Source organism: Solanum tuberosum, unplaced genomic scaffold (assembly GCF_000226075.1).
Source record: "Solanum tuberosum cultivar DM 1-3 516 R44 unplaced genomic scaffold, SolTub_3.0 scf00016, whole genome shotgun sequence".
Taxonomy (NCBI): Eukaryota; Viridiplantae; Streptophyta; class Magnoliopsida; order Solanales; family Solanaceae; genus Solanum; species Solanum tuberosum.
Window position 1 is genome coordinate 139467 of NW_006238942.1, and position 23996 is coordinate 163462.

At 36.2% G+C, this 23996-nt stretch overlaps 1 protein-coding gene across 3 annotated transcripts in view; it reads right to left on the reverse strand.

Annotated features, from left to right (window-relative positions):
* The window catches only part of LOC102578156 (mediator of RNA polymerase II transcription subunit 13), a 25041-nt gene extending 1827 nt beyond the window's left edge, over positions 1-23214 (reverse strand). Inside the window, exons 1-23 of one of the 3 annotated variants that reach the window (XM_006340032.2) lie at positions 23077-23214; positions 22434-22584; positions 17558-17631; positions 17326-17465; positions 17162-17248; positions 15800-15887; positions 15559-15642; positions 15020-15097; positions 14818-14897; positions 13428-13506; positions 12980-13294; positions 10452-10511; positions 10106-10364; positions 8578-8829; positions 6684-8075; positions 5757-6030; positions 5553-5685; positions 4406-4493; positions 4241-4319; positions 3452-3747; positions 958-2062; positions 478-606; positions 235-396 (exon numbers count right to left, since the gene is read on the reverse strand). In XM_006340032.2, the coding sequence (XP_006340094.1) occupies positions 235-396; positions 478-606; positions 958-2062; positions 3452-3747; positions 4241-4319; positions 4406-4493; positions 5553-5685; positions 5757-6030; positions 6684-8075; positions 8578-8829; positions 10106-10364; positions 10452-10511; positions 12980-13294; positions 13428-13506; positions 14818-14897; positions 15020-15097; positions 15559-15642; positions 15800-15887; positions 17162-17248; positions 17326-17465; positions 17558-17631; positions 22434-22457 (5278 nt within the window). In that variant the 5' untranslated portion in view covers positions 22458-22584; positions 23077-23214. Of the gene's footprint in view, positions 1-234; positions 607-957; positions 2063-3451; positions 3748-4240; positions 4320-4405; positions 4494-5552; positions 5686-5756; positions 6031-6683; positions 8076-8577; positions 8830-10105; positions 10365-10451; positions 10512-12979; positions 13295-13427; positions 13507-14817; positions 14898-15019; positions 15098-15558; positions 15643-15799; positions 15888-17161; positions 17256-17325; positions 17466-17557; positions 17632-22433; positions 22585-23076 lie in introns of those variants that run through there. The other 2 variants (XM_006340031.2, XM_015314724.1) reach the window with 2 other exon arrangements.
* Between the last annotated feature and the right edge of the window lie 782 nt (positions 23215-23996).

The following is a 23996-nucleotide window of genomic DNA, read 5'->3' on the forward strand; positions in this document are numbered from 1 at the left end:
ACCCCCCCCCCCCCCCCCCCCCCCCCTCCCAGGAGTGTATCTTAAAAAATTTATGCTTACAAGTAGCCTAATGCATTTAATCTCTTATAGGTCAAGTATTTAGAAATAGTATCTCCTCTACAGCCCATGTGGTTAGATAAGATAATCCAAAAGAATGCCAAAGGAGAGTCAACTCAATCAGAGAAAAGGGAATCTGAAAAAACAAACAAAGGAAAAGGAAAAGAGGAATTGTACCATGACTTGTTGAGTCCGCTTGAATCATAAGCTGTAAGGAATGGTCAATAGAAAGAGAGACAAAACTAATGCTTTGCACCAATTGAAGTAAGCCCCTGGAGTTGTCCACTACACCCTGTCCACCAATTAACTGCTTCCTCGTGGATGGTTGACCTAAGCCACCTTTCATGAAAGAGGAAGCCTTTGAGTGAGAACTGTACAATGGACTAGGGGAGGAAGAAAGTGCTCTTTCTTGAATCAGACCTATTTCCTGTTGCTGCAAGGACGTCCCATTACTACTTGCAGTCATTCCATCAGGCACAGATCGCCTTAGCTGCAGGGACCATTTCTTTACCTCAGATCCCCCAATTGAATACAAGGCTTTCTGCCATTCTGCGTCCAGAAAATTGCATTAATAAGATAAGCAACTTCAGCAACATTACAGATGAATGATAAATCAAGCAGAAACTTCATTTTAGTCACTCAAAACAAAACCAACAAAGGCTACACTTTATCAAGACATTCATCAAAGTGACATATAATCTTATCCCACACAGATATATTAGAATTAAATTGTTTATGTTCCAAAGCCAAACCAAAAAAGAAAAACAAATAGATCAGCTGAAACTTTGTCGCAATTAAAGTGGAGACAGCAAGACAGTTTCATCAAAATTCAAAACCAATGAGTATCATGATGTAACAAAAGTAGACAGTAAGCACAAGATATTGATGACAAATGTTTACCTTGGCACTCAAGCTCAAGGAAGCATCCAATACGAGCAATGACAAAATCCCTAGGCTTGGCAATGGCAGCCTCAGGTGGACATGACTGAAGTATCTGACATCCTTGTTGCAAAATTTGCACAAACAAAGATTGCAGACCTTTTGTATCCTGCCTACTACTTATTCCCCCAAATGGATATATATGACTATCAAGCAATTCTCCCCTGGAATCTGTCCATATACACACCATCCAGCGCCAATCCTCAGTCCAACCATAACAACAATGCAGGCTTGGAAGTGATTTTTGATGTGCAGATCCAAAACCATCTGGTACAGATGTTTCAGACTGGGTGTTCAGTCCAGTGTCTCCACCACCTGAAGAAGCTGAACTCTGCATAAAACTTCCACTTGTACCATCATCCAACAAAAGCTTAGAAGATTCAGTCATTAGATTACCCGACATCGGAAATGAAAGTCCACGATCCAATGAACCTGGTTCAGCAAGAATGTAAAGGGGCTCAAACAAATAACGAATTTCATCTTGAAAAGAAAAATCCCCGATTCTGTTTGGCTCACATCCGAGACCTCCCCCTCTTGATGCTTGCCAGTTGTCCCAACTACCAGGCCTTAGGCTTGCATCAAGGTCAGCCTCTCTCTGAAGGGAAGTTCCTATGCCTCGAGGACCAACACAGTCCTTCCACATCCCTGGAACTTGGGAATTCATTTGCATTAAGACTGGATGAGATCTGCCGGGCATGGATGACGACTGAACCATGTCACTGGGGGTCCCTCGAGATATTCTACGGGCTTTGTTATAAACTGTGAAAGCAATTTCCTTCAGTATGACAAGCTCACTCAGAGCAGGGCTTGTAACCCTAAAAATTGCATCAACAGTGACAATCTGCAATACCAGCTTAGGGATACAAAACCCAGAAAGTGTTAAAACATTTGAGAAGGCCTCATCCACAGCTGCTGAGTAACTTAAGGCCTTCCCGACTTGATTGTGCAGGGTAGATCGCCTCTCTTTATCTGAAGAAAGAACCACTGATCCAACAGCAATAGAAGATTCAATCACCGTCTGTAGAACCGCAAGAGGCTCAGGGAAAGGGCAAACCACGTATACCACCTGATTTGACATTCAAATATACAATAAGATATAAGCTTCTCTAAACTACCTTAACATATAATACTCTGCTTAGATCAGATATTGTATGTTCTTTTTCTAAGATTTTTTTCTTTGAGAATATGATATTGTAAGGATTAGCAACTATGGAAATATGCAAAAATTGGAGCACAGAAAATAACCTTAAAACAACTACCCTCAATCCCGAACTAGTTAGGTCGGCTTTATGAATTCCAATTATCTCTTTCCGCCCCATTTGGACCCAAGTCCCAACAGAACAGCATGTCAAATTCTCATTCAAGGCCTTTATATAGTACTGATACCGCATAAAAGTTGATAGGGTTATACTTTATAGTAAAGATATTTCATATCAGTATATTCAAAAACAAAAATAATGAAATAAGTAGATACCCTAAACTAAGAAAAAAGAGAACTATCAGTAATTATTGCTTCAGAAACGCAATCAGAAGTACAAGAGCCATTTAGCATTAGCCAGAGTTACCTCATTCTCTTTTCCCAAAAAAAAAAAAGTGTGTATTACTTAAGCTTGTCAAACTTGAACTGGTTAGAACTCAGAATAAATTCTTATATATAGAGAACTTCTGAGCTATTGGCGTGTCTAGTGAATCCAATCACTTCTGCTTCTGCTCTACTTTAGATTTTTATCATTTTTAAGTTGACTCTAATGCCTTTAACAGATGTATCTTTCTATAAGATATTAATCCCTATCTAAGACAAAACATATATGAATATCCCTTATTCTATTTGCTCATCCAGAGTGTTTCACTTGCCCAGGTAACAGTGACCTACTCGACCAGTACAAAAGAAAATACACATTGGGGTAACTATATCATAGCACACCAAGACACCAGGTCATCGTGCAAGTCATTCTTTCACTATCAACTTAACACTTCCCAATCCCAAGGTTTGACATCATAAACATTATTGTTAAGCCCAATCAGAGAAAAACAAATAGCTATGTAGTGGAGGCACCAAAGGCAGTGGGAAAGGTTCTACTTTGACTGTACTTTCTAGTTTCTCCTTTTGCATTCTCTTATCCAGAAGTAAAATTACTTATGAAGTACATGTGCCAAAAAATTAACACAGAATCACTCTTTTGGCTTAATCTTTTCTTCCCATTTTGCTTTGCCAAAGAAGGTCAAGTGTACAAAAATGCCCCCTTACCAAGAGAAAGTGGTAGACTGCCCTAACATCTAAAATCAATTATCTCCACCAATCAATGATGGACTCAACGAAGTTCACTTTAAAGATGCATCTTCCAATTTTAGTGCTATAGAGAAAAAAGAGGGAAAAGAAAGAGAACAAAAGAGAGATAGAGAGGAGAAAGTAGAAAAGGAATAAAAAAGACAAACAAAGAGGATCACAACTTACCGTACACAGACCAGTACTTCCTTCTTTTGGATTCATGGTCATGCATGAACTAAGCTTTAAATTTCTGAGAACTTTTGAGAGAGACTTCAAATAGCTTTCTAAATCCCATCCATTGGAAAGGGACAGAAAGTAATCACTGATTGATCCCAGCATAGATGCACTACTGCTGTCTATCTTCATTGACTGGGGGCAATCAATCAGAACAAAACCAGAAGATGCATTCTTGCCGGAATCTATCTCCATCTCATTTCCCACACATTGAGGCGAATGAGTTCCCAGTTTGCATGTCTCATAAACTAAAAGAGAAAAAACATAGTAAATCAAAAAAAGAAATTGGAACTGACAGTTTATTGGACTGCGGATAAATCATTCAAAAAATATCAGGTAACAAAATTTCATGGCCCAAACATACCACTACCATTATCTATGTCAAGGACAGTTACGAAGCTGAATTTATATAAGAAGCAATAATTTAATCTTTTTTTTCTAATTAATTCAATATCATATTTCTATCTCTGATTTCATCGTTTCGTGCAATTAAAAGATCATTATTTCAAATTAGTAACTTGTCCACATCTTCAAAATGAAAGAGATGTGCAGATTGAGTTACCAAATGCAGCAACATTAATTAAGAACTGGCCAATTTGTGAAATTAGTGCAGATTTACACTTTTAGGATACCTGAATTTTTATCTTCTTAAAACACAAAGCATCCATTATATTATTTTCAGCAACATAAACGTAACCATTATACTATCTTTCGATTAGGATGACCCTTAAGAATACTAACCAGTTCCAAGCTGTTGGAAAAAATCAGTTGCAGCTGTTGTTAGAGCATTGATGTCTGGGCAGACAACGTGATATGTCATCTGAAAATGTTGGGGGAAATAGTTAAAGAAAAATAATAGTTGAGGAGATAAGCAAGAGAACAGCCTGAAGATATTAAAAACTTTACATGCTTGGGCATCGCATAAGGCTCAAAAGGTGCCTTTTCCCAGAACTGAAGAGAACTAGGTGATGTCTTAAGCCAATCGTCTTGATATCTGCAATGTCAAAAGACATTATTTCTCCCTTCAAGTAGCAAATTAAGGCCAGAAACAGAAAAAGTAGTTCAAATAAATTTAGTATCACAAATACAATGTCTGGAAAGTCCTCTACACTTGTTTTTGTATTAATCAGTGAGCCCTTTACATTAAAAAGTGAATAGGAGAACCAAATGCAGCTCCATCATGCTTTTATTTAATTGAGTAATCAAGGTTGAAGCCTTAAAAGTAATCCATTGGAAAGTTCTAGAACTAGTAAGTGGTGACAATTGTCTTTATCAAAAAAAAAAAAAAAAAGTGGTGACAATTGTAGAGCTATATTGCAATCACACACACCATTGCGAATACGAAATATAACAATAACAACTATGCATTGTGAATACAAAATGAAAAAAAAAATACAAGAAAGTAGGAAGAGGAGTTTCCATAAAAATAGTTATTTTATGCAGTGCACGAGTTGAACCTGCTTGTTGTGAAGCTGACTTCATATCAACCTAATATGTCAATCAAAAAAGAGAATATAGTGGAAACATTTCAGGGCAAGACAGTAAGCCCCTGCATTTTGTAATACTCAAGTTGGTCATTGCAAATTCTTGAGACAAACACTAGGAGGTTCTATCTGTCGTTCTAACACTACTTGATATTAAAAGGCAAATAAGAAAGAGTGATTATGAACTAAAATCATAAAACAGATAAGAAACTCTGATGCAAAAAGGAAAATATTCATTCTTGGAGAAGTAATCCCAGAGAGGACATCTGGATTTCGGTATTGAAGTCCCTCCAAAAAGTTGCAGCACAACAAGGTATGCGGTTAAATAAGCACTCATTCTATGAAAGTCAAATTCAAATATCACAGCATAAAAAGTTATCTCACAACAAAAAAGGCCATGCCTTTCTTATAGAGATTCCTAATAGCAAAGCAGGGATAAATAAGACCAGTACATAAAAAATAAAGAAATTTACTACCTTGAAATATGGAGTAAACACAACCTGTAATGCGCACTAATCCAGAAGGAGGAATGGATAAGGATAAACCAACTTCAGTAAAAAATAACATACCCAACAAGTATTGCAGGATATGGAACTGCAGCCAATGTTGGCCTAAGCCTTGAGCCTGGTAGCTGCTCCGAATCTGATAGACAAGTGTCTTGGCTTAATCTTCGCTCACTTGCCTCATCCACCCTAATTCCATCTGAGAACAAAAAAAGATTTTATCAAAAAAACATTGTGGGACAGTGACATTATGACCATGATAATCCATACCTCTCAAACTAGATGATCCACCAGCAGAGGACTGAGATGGACTTATAGGTTCTCCCACAGACAATGATATGGTACTCGAAGAATCTCGACATTCACTTGCACTTGCAGTGGACTCTGCAGAAAAACCGTCACCAGATATTCCCCCATCATTTGATTGACTGCGACCTTTGCACCAATCAACAACAGATAAAGGACCTTCCATAGTACTGAAAGCAGATTTCAGAGCTGCTTTAATATCATTCTGCAGCAGAGTGAGGGTGAATGATGCCTGAACCTGTACGAAGAGGTTTCCATATTAAGTATGATTGTGAAAGGAGAGAAAAACCCAAAGATATGTAATGTGCAAAACTTAGCAACATGTAAAATGCATCTTCTGACCATTCAAACTACAATTTGTTTCGGGTGTTTACCCATGGAAGCTACAATAAGAGCAGTCACATGCTAATCAATATGAAGAAGAAGAAGAAACAAAATCACAAATGAGGAAGAACTGTCCTTTGACTCAGATGCTACCAAATGTGACACCTAAATTTAATAACAAGGAAAACTATATGTTGGGGAGATGAAACTATTAAAGAAAATAACAAATTTCTACACTATATGTCATTGATAAAAAGTAATCACCCTCATCTAGAGGAAAGCACTGAGATGACAATACACGGATAGACAGACTGCAATTCATTCATCTCTATGCAGCTACACTCAAGGAGATTTATGACAATCTCATTTAACTGTTCTTTTCCTCAAGATTATCAGAGAGCACACCCCAATCTATCCACAGTATCACAATGATGAGTAACAGGTCATCCGTGGTATTGTTGCATTCTCACGAGACTTCACACACCACAAGTACAAACAAGCCATTGTATCCTAGGGAAGTAGATAAAGCAGGCTAAGAAAATGTTTCTACTTCAAAAAAAAACTTACATCGGCTGAAAGTGGATCAATAAGCTCCACACCAGCAATATCCAGTGAATGACAGGAAGCCAATACTCCCCCACAACCTGCATGAACCATGGATGGTCGACATGAAAAGCCACGCCTCCACTGCTCCTGCAGTGCGAGCCAACCATAAGAACCATCATTGCTATCAGCATCTAGTGCAACATCAACAAAAGATGTAGCTTGCTGCACAAGTAAAGCCATCCCATCTAGGAGTTCCTGAAGGGGTTGCCTTAGCCCATAAGCTAGCATACTATCCTCAATGAAAGAATTATGCTGAACAGAGTGGCAAGATTCTAAACCAGCTGTTGGTTGCTTCATTCCCTTAGAAACTCCAACAGTGCGCCACACACCAACTGGCGCATTAAGGGTCCCATCCAGTAATCCTCCATCAATATCGCCAGCTATCCTAACTGGTATTATTTCTTTCTTCATCTCAGATTTGCTTGACATATTGTCCACAGTGACCACTGCTTCACCTTGTGACTGGTTTCTATTGGTACTCCCTGACATCCTGCTCATGCCTACAGGAAGGCAGCCACTTGAAGATAATAGTGTATGCCGTATCTTACACATAAATGCCTGGCACATAAGGCATTCAACTTCTGTTGCTAGCACAGTTTTTATTGATTGACCAGAGCTGCCTGCTTTTAGTAGCCCTTCACTGGCTTTATCGGTTTTATTGTGGATATATTTAACAGAATTTGTCGAATTGAAACCAGAAAACGGAGACTGTGCTACTTGAGTCTCACGTGTAGCACAACTACGTACATAACCAGATACCTTATCGTCGTTTTTCTCTTTTCCACTTTCAATATGAGTGTAATATTTCTTTGATTGAACAATGGAGCTTGTATCAAGCCTTCCGGTACCTGTTTTGAGGTTTACAGTCACACCGGACTTCTCCTCACATGCATCAAAGCAAGGCGACAAAGGTGGGGTTGCTGAGTAGACATAGCTATTTGAGCTTGAATTCGCAGTCTCCACTTCCCGAGACTTCGGAACATAGGGATTCCTGAAAATCGAATGGGAGCTCTCCCCTGTAGGGGTTTCAACTGCTCCATACTCTGGAGCGAATGACATGAGAGCTTCAGCTTTAATTAAGTGATTGAATTCACCAGCAATAGATGCTGAAGCACTGTTTACTTGATTAGCAACTGCAGCACTTTTTATAACTTCCTGATGTTTGCTCAGTGAATCATCCAGAATTGCTGGAGGTGGTGGTTGATTAAAGCTATCAAAGGATGAAAAACCTACTGGCAAAAGAATCTGATCTTGCACATCCATCATCGAAGGACAGGGGCTGCTACTAACATCCACACTATCTGCTGCAGGAAACATAAGAGCCTGAGCCTGAGCCTCTGCAGTTCCTGGAGGCTTCAAGAATAAAAGGAGAAATCAGTTCGTTTCCTGATGAGAAAAGCAAAAGAAGAAGAATATCTACTACAACAAGGTAACTCGTATTCATCTCGCAAGATGCAGGCATTTATTAGCCATCACAGTCTTGTATACAAATATCCACTAAGGAATCAACTAGTTGAGTTTTTGCAATGAAATTACTGGATCATTCCTACACCTGAGATAAGTGCTTAGGTTTCCAGAGTTTCATAGATTAGCATAGCCTTCCATCTGATACAAAAAAAAGGTTGGCAGATTCACAAAAATAAGCCCAGCAATTTCAACAACAAAAACATACCCAGTGTAATCCCACAAGTGTAAGCCCATCAATTTCATTAAATTAAATTCTGACAATTCTCAGATTTTGAGATTTAACTTGTACGTTTAAAAGTTGAGGAATTATCAGGGTCTTAAAAGGATTCATAACATATATGATGGAGATGATGTGATCACAATTATCATTCGTGGACAATATAAGTACCTCTCCAAATGGCAAAGCATCATTCTCAAAGAAGTCACCAAAATCTCCAAACTCTGAGAGAAGTGCCTGAATATCCATCCCTGCATCTCTATCACCATCATCCCAACCCCACTGAAGCCCAATCTGATCATTTCCTTCAGTAATTGCAGAATTATTAACATCCATTGAGGCGTAATCACTTGTTGATTGATTAATCACTGCTCCTCCCTGACTAAATGACTCAGAAATCCCAGCTCGCGACCTCTTTAAGCCCTGCAAAGAAACTTGAAATGTTATAGTTGCCAATTCTTTTAAACAAAAGAACACACCATAAGAATCGAGTGTAGAAGATCAAAAGAACACTTAGCACATGCTATCATTATAAATAACTGGAATTGTGCATGTTTTTAGTAACAAGCAAGAAGAGAAGCACTAAGGTTACATTTGGTTGCCAACAATCAAAAGGGAAGTGTGGAACGTAGACTTCTTTGCAGTGTTTTGTGTGATTAGTAAGCAGGAAACTAGTGCCAAAAGCAGTGCAAAACTTTTTTGCAGAAAACTTTGCTTTAACCTGCAAGTAGGAAATTTGGTTTCCTATTTTAAGCTTTCCTTGTCCTTTCAAAATTCATGCAAAAAAAATTATAAGAGGCAGACCCAGGATATGAACACTATGGGTTTGTGTTTTGGGTTCTACCTCAGCCCATTTGATTTACTGGATTCAAAATCTATTATTTGTACTTCTTTTATGGTTTTTTTTTTTTTAACCGAGAAATCCGTCTGTGACCCGCCCTTTGGACCAATCACAGCCTTCTAAACTCGGTGGATAATGGGCCCGCCCCTCTACCCTTCTCCACTTAAATACCGGGCTTCGCTTTGCATGGAGTGGGGCTTGAACCTGCGACCTAAGCCACAAATCCTCCACCCTTTGCCACTCAAGCTAGGGCTTGGGGGCCTTATTTTATGGTTTTTTAACACATATATAGGGTCCGAGCCAAAGTTATTGGGTCCGGGCACCTGCTGGTCAAGTCCAGTTTCAACAACATGGGAAATCAAAAGGCCACATCAACAACTATGCATCAGTACCAAACAAGTTGGGGTCGGTTATAAGAATTCCCACTTCTTCGCTTGAGCTCATTTCATATCATCATCATACTAAATAAATAAACGTGAAAAATAGAAGAAAGCTAACAAAAGTACTTAATTTACTTGCTACAATTAGCTAAGAGGTCCTGCTTTACACGCTGTCCTCTGAGAAAGAAAAGCCCTATATGATGGATTCTTAAATGATACAAGACTTTATACAAATGGTTACCTTACTCAAAAAATGATAAACAAGACACTTACATATTTATATACATGTACCTCTTTGAAAAAAAATTCAAAATGAGGAGATAGCAAGTCATTATAACAATAGTCTTCAGATAACTAGTCATAGCAAGTTAAAGAATTTAAGATCAAATCAAGGACTACACATTCAAATATAAGATAGTGCATTCAGTTCATACAGATACAAATTATAGAGAGAACTCAATTTATACAAGAAGCACACCGTCTTAAGATTGTCATTTTGAGATCGATCCAAAGAAGATAATCCAGACTGTCTACACATCAAAGAGTCAGCGTCTGCTTCAAGATCCCCAGTTCCTGAAGTCTTGTAATCACTATCACTAGAAGAGGTACTTATGCTGCTAACACTACTACTATTGCTGTTACTGCTACTGTTATAACGCCGATTAGAGCGTATGACATTTGCATCAAGCCAAGAACCATCCACCGAATTGACTTTGGTATCGCAATGAAAATCAAAACTGCAATATTGTGCATTAGATGTATGAGATGTAAGTTTAACCAAAAAAGATACGGAAGAACTGCCAACAAGAATAAGCTGAGAGTACCAATGCATAAAGGAGGATGTAAAGGACAATGAGGGCCCAATCCAGTTCTGTAGCCAGAATCTGTGAATAAAACATAAAAATGTGTAATTTTTTCATAACTCTTTAGGAAAAAAAATGAAATATTAATTCTCAAGCAAGTTTGAACTAAAAACACACCCTAGTCAACACAAACAGCACTAATGCCCTTTTTTGAGTAAATAGTCACATGTGTATAATCCCAATCCCAGTATTTACTGGTTGGATCAACAGAAGAGATTCCTGTATAGAAACTTGGGTTTCATCATATCCTAACATAGTAGAAACCGCATATAAAGACTTCCTGAAATAACTTAGTGTCTGGCATTTGCTATTGGGAGGACAAAAGTGCTTTTTATTTTGAGAAAAAAACACTTTTTTTGAAAAATCAAGTGTTTGGCAAATCCTGAAAACTGCTTTTAAAAAAGGGAAGCAGAAGCAACTTCCTGCTGTTTGGAAGAAGCTAAAAATTTATGCTTCTTAAAAAAAGCAGAAGTACAAGCAGAAAAATATTTTTTTGAAGACTAAAATATCCCTTACATATAGTCATATTTACCAATACATCTCTTATTAATTAATTAACATATCTCATAAGTTTGGTTAAGTTTCATTCAAAAAATTTATTTTTTATTTTATGTAACATATATAATTATTTGTATTTATATTTTATATATTATTTTATGGATTATTTTACAGAATTAGAAATAAAGGTAACAACAATATTTTTGCAGGATTAAAAAAAAGATAAAAAGTAACAATTAAAGATTTAAGCCCTCCCAAAAAAGTAACAAATAACAAATTTTTCTTTTCTTAATTTAGGTATTATTTTATTTTAATTTGAAAAAAAAAAATTCAATTAAAGGATTATAACTAGGGGTGTTCATGGTTTGGATAAAAACCGATCCAAACCGAAAAACCAAACCAAACCGATTTAATTTGGGTTTTGGTTTGGTTTGGTTTTAGATTGTTAAAAAACCGATAGTATTTGGTTTTGGGTTTAATGGTTTTGTTCGGAAAAAAACCGAAGAATTTAACCGAACCGAACCAAACAAGTTATATACATAAATTTTATTATTATGCATACATAATATATTATATTCATAAACAATTTTAAAGATTTTATATATGTTACATCAAATTTATTTATAATTTACTTATGAAAGAAAAAATGTCCAAGGTGAGAACATTTTTCTTATTAGTTTCATGTATATGAGTGTCTATGGAAATTCTTTGTGGGACTGAAAATGTCATTGTCTCTTCCTTCTATGCCAAAATAGTGAATTTTGAAGTTTTATTCAGTAAATTCAATAATCGAAAGTTCTGTAATGCCAATCATTCTAACTATTTTTTTGTTTGAATGGATTGTTGTCACTTTTTTTACGTTTTGAATGGATTGTTGTCACCTTTTTTACGTTTTGAATGAATTGTTTCTTTTATTTTTATGTATGGTTAATAACCGAATAACCGAACCAAACCAAACCAAAACCGAAAACAACCAAACCGATAAATGTATATTATATTTGGTTTGGTTTGGTTTTGATAATTTTAAAACCGATTAAGTTGATTTGGTTTTGGTTTTAACCAATAACCGACCCAAACCAAACCGTGAACACCCCTAATTATAACCAAAAAAAAAAGATAAATAGCTAAAGATTGAATCCAAAATAATAGGTAACAACAAATAACAAAAAGATTCTTCTTTTCAATAGTTTTGTAAAATTTTAAAAAATAATGAAAGTAACAATTAAAATAAAAATTTAATTAAAGTTTTTGTATTAGATATTTAAAATAGTTTCTCCCTATAAAATAATCTTAATATCAAAAGCACATTGATACTTGTCCTTTTACGTAATTTTTTTTTTTTTTTTTTGATAACCGAGAAATCCGTCTGTGACCCGCCCTTTGGACCAATCACAGCCTTCTAAACTCAGTGGATAATGGGCCCGCCCCTCTGTCCTTTTACGTAATTTGACTCTCAAAAGCACTTTTTTTAAAAAAAATTAGTCAAACACTATTTGCTTATCAAAAGTACTTTTCAAATGAATTTGCCAAACACAAATTGTTTTTTTTTAAAAGCACTTTTCTGAAAAGCTATTTTAAAAAAGCGCTTCTAGAAATAAATAGTTTTTCGCAGCAATGTCAAAGAGGCTCTTAGTAACCATAATCCATCAGCCACTCAAACTGAGTCTCAAAACAAATATAAAGAGACGGAACCTATTGTAGGGGATGGAGTGGTTATCTGGCCATTACTTTGGTGAAAAGGTCAAATTACAAATAGTATTTTTCTGTCATTGATGTGGAAGGTCGCAGATTTGTGACTTGTCTTCCAGCACTCCATTGACAGACCTTCAACAGGATTGAAAGTACACTAGTTTTACTAATATCTTTTTTTATAAAAGTGTACTCTGTTTTTTAATCAGTAACTAGTTAAATGAAACCTTCCCACATCAGCTATATACAAACTTAATCCCCAAAAAAAAAAGGGAAGGAGAGAAAGAATTTAACAAATTTACCTTTTCAGAGATGATCTAGCACACGCTGTTTGCACCACTGGGACAAGAACAGCCTCGGGCGGGTAAATAAGCACTCTTCCACAGTTATCTGGTATTTTACTCTGAACAACATTGCCCATTGCAGAGGCTTCTGTTATGGTAGACCTTGATGAATTATTCTGTACATTTAAACTTTCTTGTATATTGTTGTTTCCCGGTGCAGTGGAACCAAGGTTAACTTCAACATAGCAATTCTGTCCCTTAAGCTGATAACTAGATTGAGATACATTGCATGGTAGCCCAACAATACCGTTTGAAGCACTAAACTTGCCAGAACTGCATGGCAAGTAAAATATGAATCACAGTAAGGCACCACATTATGACGAGCTCTATCACTTTGAAAGAATTTTGTTTACAAAAGGAATTAAAAACAACCCAGAAAGGAAGGAAATAGAGGGGCAAATTTGACCTGAGATACACTTGCTTCACAAGATCAGCTGGGCAACATCCAGTAAGCCTCCCACGCATTCCATGAGGTGAGACAATAACTGGAAAAGGGGATAAAATAAAAATATCAGCATACCATGAATATTGTGTGTCATTTAAGCAAAATTTATAGCTTAATCATATTGTATCATTTAAGCAAATTCCAGCATACAGAAGATATCTATCTTGATAGGTTTCAAGCACTTTTCACAACTCACAAGCCATAAAAGTTGTGCCGACGCCAGAAAAGAGCATCCCGTATAAACAATACTCTCTCTATTCCATATTGACTGAATTTTTGGGACTTTTTTCATTGTTCAAAATAATTGAATTATTCAAAGTTCAAGATAAATGTTTGAAACTTTTTCCATATTTGCCCTTTCCTTTAATACAGTTTTATATTTTTTAGGAGATATATTGCACTACTTTTAAAGAATAACTTGGGGGATAAACAAAAGGATATTAGTGGAAAATATGGTTTAAATTATGTCCTTGAATGTTTTTCTTAATAGGTGTGCATTGCCTCACAAATACAGTTAATATGGAATAGAGGGAGTACTGAAGATTTGATCCTAAATGATATGTGTCACAACCTTCACAAAAGAGAAAGTTACAACCCCACCCCACTCCACCTCACTCCCCACATCTTTGCTCCTTTCGTGCATCATGAATCAATTTTTAGAATTTTGTAGAGCCTTAAGACAATTTGGAGGTCATTATTGTAGAGTCTAAAGATTGACTACAAACCAAGATAAATCAAGGGATTATTTCAATACACAAATGCAGACTTTGCAAATTAAATTAATCAAAATAACAAATTAAAAAGTCAAAAATGTGCAACTCTCCACAACACTTAAGGCATTAAAACTGATTTTTATGTAAGATCACATAATGGGGTGCAACAACAATATGCATGTTCTGCCACTGGGTTTATGCCCAATTTCCTTTATTGTTTAGCACTTCTACAAGAAACTATATTTAGAATCAGTTTGTTTCTTCAGTTCCTCTTTTTTTTTATGACAATGGTGTCCGTGCCAGCTTTCGCGCAGCTCAACTAATTCCATGGGATACCTGCCACCTCCCACCAGCAACAGGTACTAGGTAACTCTGTCCACCAAGGCTAGGACAGATAGGAAGAATCACCTAGTTTTTTTTGTCTCCAATGAGTTTTGAACCTAAGTCCTTAGGGTTCTCAACCACTTCATTGACCACTAGGTTACACCCTTGGGTGCTCCTCTTATATTCCATTAGGTTACCTGTTTTTGATAGCAAGAATTGCACAGGTTCTGGAAGAACCTATTGGGTGATGAACGAAATTCACATCCAAGCCTTTAATTGTTTGTAAATGCACTCAGTTCTGCAAAGAAACCAACCTGGAAGCCCCTCGCCAGAGACATTAGATGTATTCTCTGATATTTTATCAATGTCACCACTTGAAAGTGCTCGTATATGCCTATAGAAAAGCATAAAGAATAAAAACTTATTACAGGGGCCAATAAGAGATTGTCAAGCAGAAGGACAGATTGCAGCCCCTCCCTCAAATTTAGAATGTAATCACGGGCTAATCAAACTTACTTTGCAGATATAATAACGTGGACAAAGATAGCCTCTTCGGTAGCAGCAAATACGAACTCAACCACTGGTTGCCCCTTCCTTAAAAAAAGCGCACCGATTACAAATTAGATAGATGTAGGAGCTAACCATCATAATAAAATTGGATTCCTGGCTTATTTACCACATAAGATACAATCTCCCTTTTGGGATGCCAGAAGAATACCTTCAGCAACTAGCGTACATTAAGGAGACCAACAATGCTACAAATAACACTTAAACTATGATAAGTATCCAATTTTTTTAAAACTGAATTCCAGGCAGCTAATGAACTAGGCAAAGAAAAAAGATGTTAAGCCGATACAAGTGCCACACCCAGAAAATACTGGCAAAGAATTTTTTCTCAGACTTGTAACAGTACATAAAATAGAACGACTATATTGGTTTAGGAAGATAGTACAGTAACGAAGAAAGCTGTGAACTCACAGTAAAATGATTTTTCTTGATTTACGTGTTGTTCAACCACTAAGGCCAACAAAAAATGTAAGTATTGATAAACATACCTGAACAACTCTTCATTCTGTGAAAATGGACGGTATTTTGTAAATACATCTCCATATCTAACATATGAAAGTCCCCTGAGCGTTCTGTCATATCAAGTAGCATATATACAAGTAAATCAACAATAGATCGCGTTCTAATATGAAAGTCCCCTGAGCGTTCTGTCATATCAAGTAGCATATATACAAGTAAATCAACAATAGATCGCGGAAAACTCTAAGCACGTGAAATAATAATCACTACCTTTCCATGCAATTCCTTAAGGCCTGAGATAGCGCAGCAGCAACCTCTTCTGAATCTCCAGGAGCTATCCAGAGACCTGATGCCAGAACTGTAACAGAAAGATAGTTGAAGATTATAAAAGCAAAGAACAATACAAAACAAAAAAGGGGGTTGAGAGTCAAGGGCTACTCAGTAACAAACAATGACAACTGGTCAATCAGTCCACCAACAATGCCTCAATCCCAAACCAGTTGGACCAGTGTCCAGTGATAGGAGTAGTTTGTGTATTCCACTCTATTTCAGGCCCATAAATATTGGCAAGTAACATGTCTCTTGACACAAATCCCCAGTTCTCTAAAATTGGAGGTTCTCTAAATTTTGGGGGTAAATCACAGCCGCATCTAGGACCCCCATCTAAGCAATAGTTGGAGTAATATAATTTTTTTAAGTTTAACCGCATAAATAATCAACTTCAATCTCGCGAATCCGAAGTCAGTGAGTGAGCTTTATAAAACTTCAGACAAGAAGTTTAAACCTGAAGAAATTAATATTGGGAGAAACAATTTGCTGCAGAATAATTGTTAATTTTTCACATTGCTTTTTGTTACATATATGTCCCATATTTATACATGTCATACACCACTAATTAGAGGAAGTTACACCAAAAAGATGAATTAGAAGATCCTTTCCACAAACAAACCACTAAATAGAGGAGAGTTATGCAACCAAAAAAAAAAAGATGAAGTAAAAGACCCTTACCACAAACAAAATCATTAATTAGAGGAGAGTTTGAGTTGTTTGACATCTCCTAAAATTCATTTGATTACTTGATACTTCCGTATATTACAAGATATGTGTAGGAATTGTATAAGGTTCATCTTGAATTCCTAAGTTTTGGGACTCACAGCAGATAGCCTTGGTGTAGTGGGACTATCACAGCTCATTGGCTTGATGTTTTGACACTTGGGACTCTCTCTAACACAACGCATTATAATCATAAGAAGAAGGAGCAGTTTGTCAAAATTTTCCCCTTTAGGCTAAAGTTGAGATACTTCAAAAAAATTGGGAAGGCTTTAAATGGGGGTGCTCAAAGCAGATAGATACCTGGTGCAATTCCTACCAAATTTTACCCTTGGCCTAACATGACCTAAGTCAAGTCACAAGTGCAACAACAACAATTAAATTCTTAATCTAAACTAAAGGAGTTGGCAGTGCCTACATGGATCCTTTGCTTCAATTGTATTATCTATTCTAGGCTAAGCCTGCATTCACTCCTAAAAGTTGTGGATATTTAAGACAATTTTCTTCACGTAATTTTAGGTCTACCTCACCCGCCCTCTTTAGAACCTTCAATATTCATGGTGTCATTTAATGATAACATACCTCTTAATTTGGATATAGCTGACTGTGCCTTTTCAACAACAGCTGAATGTTGCCCAGGGAAAAAAAGCCAGAGCTTGATCTTCTCATCTGAAAACTAAAAGCAAGCAGAAGTTAAACAACTAAAAAGGGATTTACAGTTTTACTACTTTGCTGACCATCTATACCAGGGTTGTAAAGACCCTGAGATGGGTCCCAAGGTCCAACAAAAGAATTGGTCCATGTGCTGAGAAATCCTTCCTTCTGCAATTGTAGATGCGATGAGAGCACAAGCCATGTGGCAGCATCTTTCTTATCCAGCTTCACCCTTTAAACAGATTGAAGAACACACAGAATTAAATATGATTCATAGGTAGTTCCTTCAAGGGAGATGGACTTTAAACTGCTCAAATAGCAAACCTCTTGTCCACCAGAGAGTTAACATCAGATTCATGAGGAAGAAACTGAAACCAAGATATTTGATGTAAGCCACCCTGCAAAATAATATGAGTTCAGAGGAAATATATGCAATCATAATAAGCATCACAACTTCAGGTATAGTTTAATACTACAATATTACCCAGTAATTCCAGAAAAATCAGCAAAAATGGCATGAAAAAAATGCATTAAGAGCCACATATTTGTTAGGATATATCATCAAAGCAGCAGAGAGTTCCTCAAAAGTAAAAAATCTAGAGGACTGATCAATTTCCCGAACAGCATAGGGAATTTCCATTGGTACTGCATGCATTATATATGAACTGGGTTTTAGATCAATCTGTGAGGTCAAACTTTTGGGAGCACCTTTAAGAGAGCACCAGGACGAAGATCAAGACCAGCACCTTGGGTAGATATTGATTCCCAAAAAAATGGCAATAAACTTTGAATATTACCATTGAACAAACAAAAAATACACCTAATAAGCACCCTAGAGAAACAGACCACCTTCCAGGAAGGGTACCAAGCTCCCTAAGGCCTCCAAGAGAATAACATCTAGTTACAAATTTCTATTGACAATACAGTAACATTATCAAACTACAAAACTGCTGAATCAAATAGAAATTAGAGACATCTATGAATTCGTCATATGTTCAATCCTTTCTTTAATCTCTTTTTGTATCTGTATATTTGCAGCCTTTTTATCTACAACTTTGACCTGGAATTGTTTCCAGCGCCTTCCCCTCCATGTGTGATAAATCATAGCATCCCAAACTGCAACTGCAGTCTCCGTCGTTGTTTTCAGTGCCTGCTTTTTATCGATAGTAAAATTGTTCAAGATCACCTATTTGCAGTCTAATCCCTGACCATTGCTCAATATTCTCTTTCAAGCTGATGAACCATCAGCATTCTGAGAAGATGTGAGTTTGAGATTCAACCTGTGCCTCCTCACATAGGCAGCAGTGATCATCATCTATGTTCATATGCATTCTTGTCATTCTTTCTTTTGTGAGTAGCTTCCTTTGATTGGCTATCCACAGTATGAATATGTGTCTAGGTACTAAAGTAGAACTCCAAACTAACTGTGCAGTCCACAACCTTGGTAAGCCTCCTAACAAAGCATTATAGCTGCTAGAAACAGAATACTTGGCATTTGGAGTTGGAGGGTGTTTGGATTGGCTTAAAAGTTGGTCAAACCTATTTTTAAGCTTGTTTTTCACTTCTAAAAGTGCTTGGCAAATATAAAAATAACTTGAAATAAGTTTAAAATAACTTAAAATAAGTTAGGAAGTGATTGGTAAGGTTAAAAATAACTTAAAATAAGTTTAAAATGACTTAAAATAAGTTGAAAACCAAAAGTAGGCCTCACCCTACTTTTTTATTTTTTGACTTGAAAGTCATTTAAGTTTGACTTTTTATTTTTGACTTAAAAGCTACTTTTTTAAGCCAATCCAAACGGGCTCTAAAGCAGTATGTACCATATTGATACCAACCGGTCATTGTACCTTTGAGTGAGTTTAATTTCCTTGAGTACCAGCTACAGCCTCCTGGTGGTTCATGGTTTCATAAATCTTGACCACCTTTCACATACAAAACATCCACCCATTTGACCCATAGCAGTTCCTTTCTCATAGCCAGTTTCCACACTAGTTTGCCAACGGAAGCTACATTCCAATTTCTGCAGCTTTTAATGTTTAACCCTCCAAATTTCTTTGGCATACACTACTTCTCCCAAGAAACTAGAAGCACTTCCCTTTTCTCATCTGGGCTACCCCATAGGGGGTGTTAAGCTTTTTTACTATAATACAATTGTTACCCTTCCGCAAAAAAACAAAAAGAAAGACGCCCATGAAGTCCAAAGTGAATCCAAAACATATACATTGTTCATCATATACAAGAAAAAAAAGAGGGGCAGCCCAGTGCACAAAGCTTCTCATGTTCATGTAGGGTCTGAGGAAGGGATTCATCCTATACCAAAGAAGCAAAAAATATGAACACATACATTAAGTTGTGTACAGCCTCAAGTTGGCCCTTAAAAATCTAAGATTATGACCATTCTACACACTTTTTTTTTTTATAATAGTAATTGTGTATTCACACCAAAAAGCCCATCAAGCAAAAGCTGATGGGGTGGGATTTACAACCCCAAAGGGCTTCATCGAGATTAAAAGACTAGATAAGAGGCTTTACAATTGTCCTTTGAAATCAACTAAACTATCTATTTCCCCCACTATATCATGTTTACACCAAAAATACAAAAGACTTATACTCTTCATCTTGATCTTCTGGAAACAGCTTGCTTTTCCTTCAAAACATCTTTCATTTCTCTCTTTCCATAAAGTCCACCAAACACATGCTGGGATACTTCTCCACCAATCTTCTTGTGATCCCCTTCTTCCAACTCCTTCCCAGCTTTTCAACATATCAAAGGAGGTCCTGGGCATTACCCAACTTATCCCAAGTAAACAGAAGAACATGTTCCACAGATTTACAGCTGTTTTGCAATGAATGAACAAGTGACTATTTATCTCTGCCTCTTGCTCACACATAAAACACCTAGAGCAAATCTGAATACCTCTTCTCTGTAGTACTTCGTGTGTTAAACAGGCTCTCCTGACCACCAGCCAGCTGAAACATGAGATTTTGTGTGGTATTTTAACCTTCCAAATCAGTTTCCAAGGCCATTTTGCTGTCATTGTCTGGCTGAAGTTCAAACTCCAATAACATGATTTCACGGTAAAAGACCCCTTGCTATGTAGTTTCCAAATTGGCAAATCAGAACCTACACTTACTCCTGGGAAAGCATTTAGAGTCTGCAGCAAATCAGCTACTCTATTTATTTCCCAATCATTCATGGCCCTCCTAAAAATCAAGTTCCACCCTTGAGGGCTCCATACTTGTGCCACCTTATCCATCTGTTGCAAGCTCAAGATGTATAGATCTGGAAAGGTATTCCTCAGAACCTCTCTTCATACTATAGAATGCCGAAACATACTCCAAAAGGTTTTCATTGCCTTGTTAATCTTCTGACCTGCCAGTTTTCAAAAGTATTCATTGATTTTGGCATAATACACTGTACCCCAAATATATTCAAGAGCAAGAACCAGATATACCAGTAGCTTTTTCCAATGTGTATTAGAGAAGTTTGATGGGTTTCACATGCTTTGACCCACAAAAAGCATCTGCTACATATTTATCCGTTCTTTTTGTAGGTTGTCACGGTCTAGACATGCCTCATGTATTGTGATCCGTGCAGAACAAGCTACTTTTTGGGGAGCCTTGCTATTCCATAGGATTTCCAGGGCTTTTGTGTTCTCCCTTCAGAAGGATTGTTCAGCAGATCCTATTCAGAGCTCACTGTGAACTTCCCTTCTTTCCCATTCTTCCAGAACACTGAATCTACTGCTGAAGTTGAGCCTTCAACATATTCCAGTTCCTTATAAACTCTATGACCTTTCCACGTCCTAATCTTCAAAGCTTCTTCTTTTTTTGAAACAGGTAAAAGAATCTTCAAAGCTTCTTCTAAAACTTATATACGAGCAATGACAACTCCATCAATCAACCAACTATTGAGGGGTCATGTTCTAGTCATCCATAGTTCCAAAATCTAATATTTCTTCTGTCCCCAACTTCCAATCATACCAAATTATAGAACTCCTCCTACAAACCCCTGATGTACTTGTGTACAACTATAGAAGTGTCTAATATGGTAACAGATTTGATGCACCATTTTCCCCAGCTAACACTTTTGGTTTTACAGTTTCTCTTCAACAATTCTTCCTACTGAACAACATTGAACCTTGACAACACAACCTAAGACTTTTGTTTTATTTATTGATATATCCACTAACTGATATGGTTTTTCCGGGAAAGAAGAAAAAGAAAACTCGACAACCATTTAACAATAAGGCTTATTATTACTATTTATTAATCAGTCCCTACAGTCAGTTTTAATTCTTTTACATAGAGTCCAAATGAATGGCAGGAGCCATTATAAAGTTCCAATAGCGATACAGAGTAAAAAAGATGGAGCCAGGCACCAATAGGCAGCATAACACAATCACATATCTAACACACAAGAAAGAAGCAATAAAAAAAAAGATGCATTAACAGGTAGCTCAATGAAAACTTAGGTGTGCATGGTACGTGTATATATAGTCAAATTTCCCACAAAAGAGAGTTGAGAGTTTCCTGTCTTTTTGGGCCGTCAGTCAAAGAAATTAAAAATCTTTAAACTGTATTAGAAAATGGAATAGGACAAGTTCTGGAACTCAGAATGGAGGAAGGAGGGGAAGGATTTTACTGGAGGAGAAAATCAGAAACAAAGGCTGAAAATGGAAGTCATGGACGCAGTAAGTTTTTCAATAAATCAGCTGAAAGCAAACGAGAGTGCGATGGTAAAGAGAAAGAGACTGCAATATGAAGTTCTTTTATCATCTAGCAATTGATAACTGAAGAAGAAACTTTGTACATGTTGTGAGTCGGGGAGAAGTGTTAGAGAAAGAAGAGGTCAGGGAGGCAACTGAGGGCTTCTTGTTCTCTCTCTTCTTTTCTTTTTTCTTTTTTATTTTTTCTTTTTAATATTGGGAGGAGTAGTTCATTCTACCCAAAGAAAAATAACAGTCTAGTAGGAAAGGAAATAAGAAAATGCATGTTAAGTTAGCTATGTGAATTCCATAGAAATGGGTTAATAAGATGAACACGATTTCATTACTAGGGTTTTCAAACTTGTAGAATTTAGCAAGCAAAATGGTAAATCAACCATAAAAACTTTCAACTTAACCCTCACAAAAATTCTAATATCACAACAAAGGCAGGTGTAATGAAACATAGAACGATATGAAGGCAAGAAACATACGATCTTGAACACATTTGTCCACATCACTAGATACTTTAGACGCCCGATGAAGTAAACACGTGCACTTCTCTGCAATATGGATCTTAGAGTAAACGACGTGTATCAAAGGCACGAAGCATTTCCTTGCACAACAAAGGAGCTGCACTTCCTTCTAACAAAACATAAAACAATAGATTAGTGTTTGTAAGCCAAAGTTGAAGGAACTCAATGAATATCAACAAAAAAAAAAGTAATTTTTAGTCTTTCTAGGACAAGTGCAGAGCAAACAACTATTCATATGTTACTTGAGGGTTCCTTTTAGCTAATGTCAGAGCAATCAAACAAACCCAATTGAAACATTAACTCCAAATCTTTCCAGTATCCATTATAAGTAACACGAAATTCCATTAATCAAACAAAAGGGGCAACACCAAAATACAAAATTATCACTTTGCATTATAGTAAGACCAGTTCAACCCTAAAAAAAGGTCTTCATAATTACAAATCCCAAAAAGTCGAAAGAACCAAAAAGCCCCAAATTCAGTTCAAAAACGAACACGTATGACATATATATACATCGAAAGCACAGAAAAGAAGTAAATTCGATTAAACGAAGAAACACAACACAACCGAAAAGCAGCGAGTAGAACAGAGAGATACATACATAGAATCAGATCTGATGAAGGCGATGTAAATGTTAATTGTGAGAACTGAGAAGCACCGTAGTAAGCAAATAGCAGAATGAACGCCCAAAATACTCCGGCGGCTGCTTCTAGCCCCTTAATATACAAAAAAAAAAAAATACAAAGTTGAATGTAAATAATTACTATTAATGGAAATTTTATAATTTGTCTGATTCACTTAAATTTGAATAAATTCATGTTTTAATAATGAATTTGTAAGATTATCTTTAATTCTTTGAGATATATTGATTGACATTTTTCGATCGAACGAGTTAGATTATCAAATGATTAAATTTGAAAAAATATCTATTATTTTAAGTTTGAATGTCTTCTAAGATAATAATTACTACAATATTGATGATTTAGATCTGTTTTTGTAATTGAAAGTAAATACGAAATATTTTATATAAATAAAGTAGAATAAATTATTTAATATTGTAATAAATCAACTAAAAGATTTGCAAAATAGAGATTTGCTACCAGAAAATTTCACAAATGTAATCTTTAGAAGATAGAAATGATGAACCTCTTTTAAAAATCAGAAGTAAGGTTTGAGATTTGCGAGGTAGAGACCTATCGTCTTTCGTCTCAGAGAGAATAACAATCAGGATTTTCATTGGTACTTTCAAATTTATCTAAATATCTCTATTGAGTCTGCAGTTTCATAGGCAACTAATAACGCTTAAAATTACTTATCATTAATTATCATATAGGTAATTCCATAAATTTATCTATACAACTGTGTTTTGAAAATTGACGATTAAAATCAAGATTGTTTATTTCAGAACTAGAAAATTAACTACTTCTTCGTAGATTTACTTCTCAATATTCTCACTCTTCTTGATTTTTTCATGAAGTTATTTCTTTATAAGCTAATAGGTTTATCTATCTAGAGTACAAG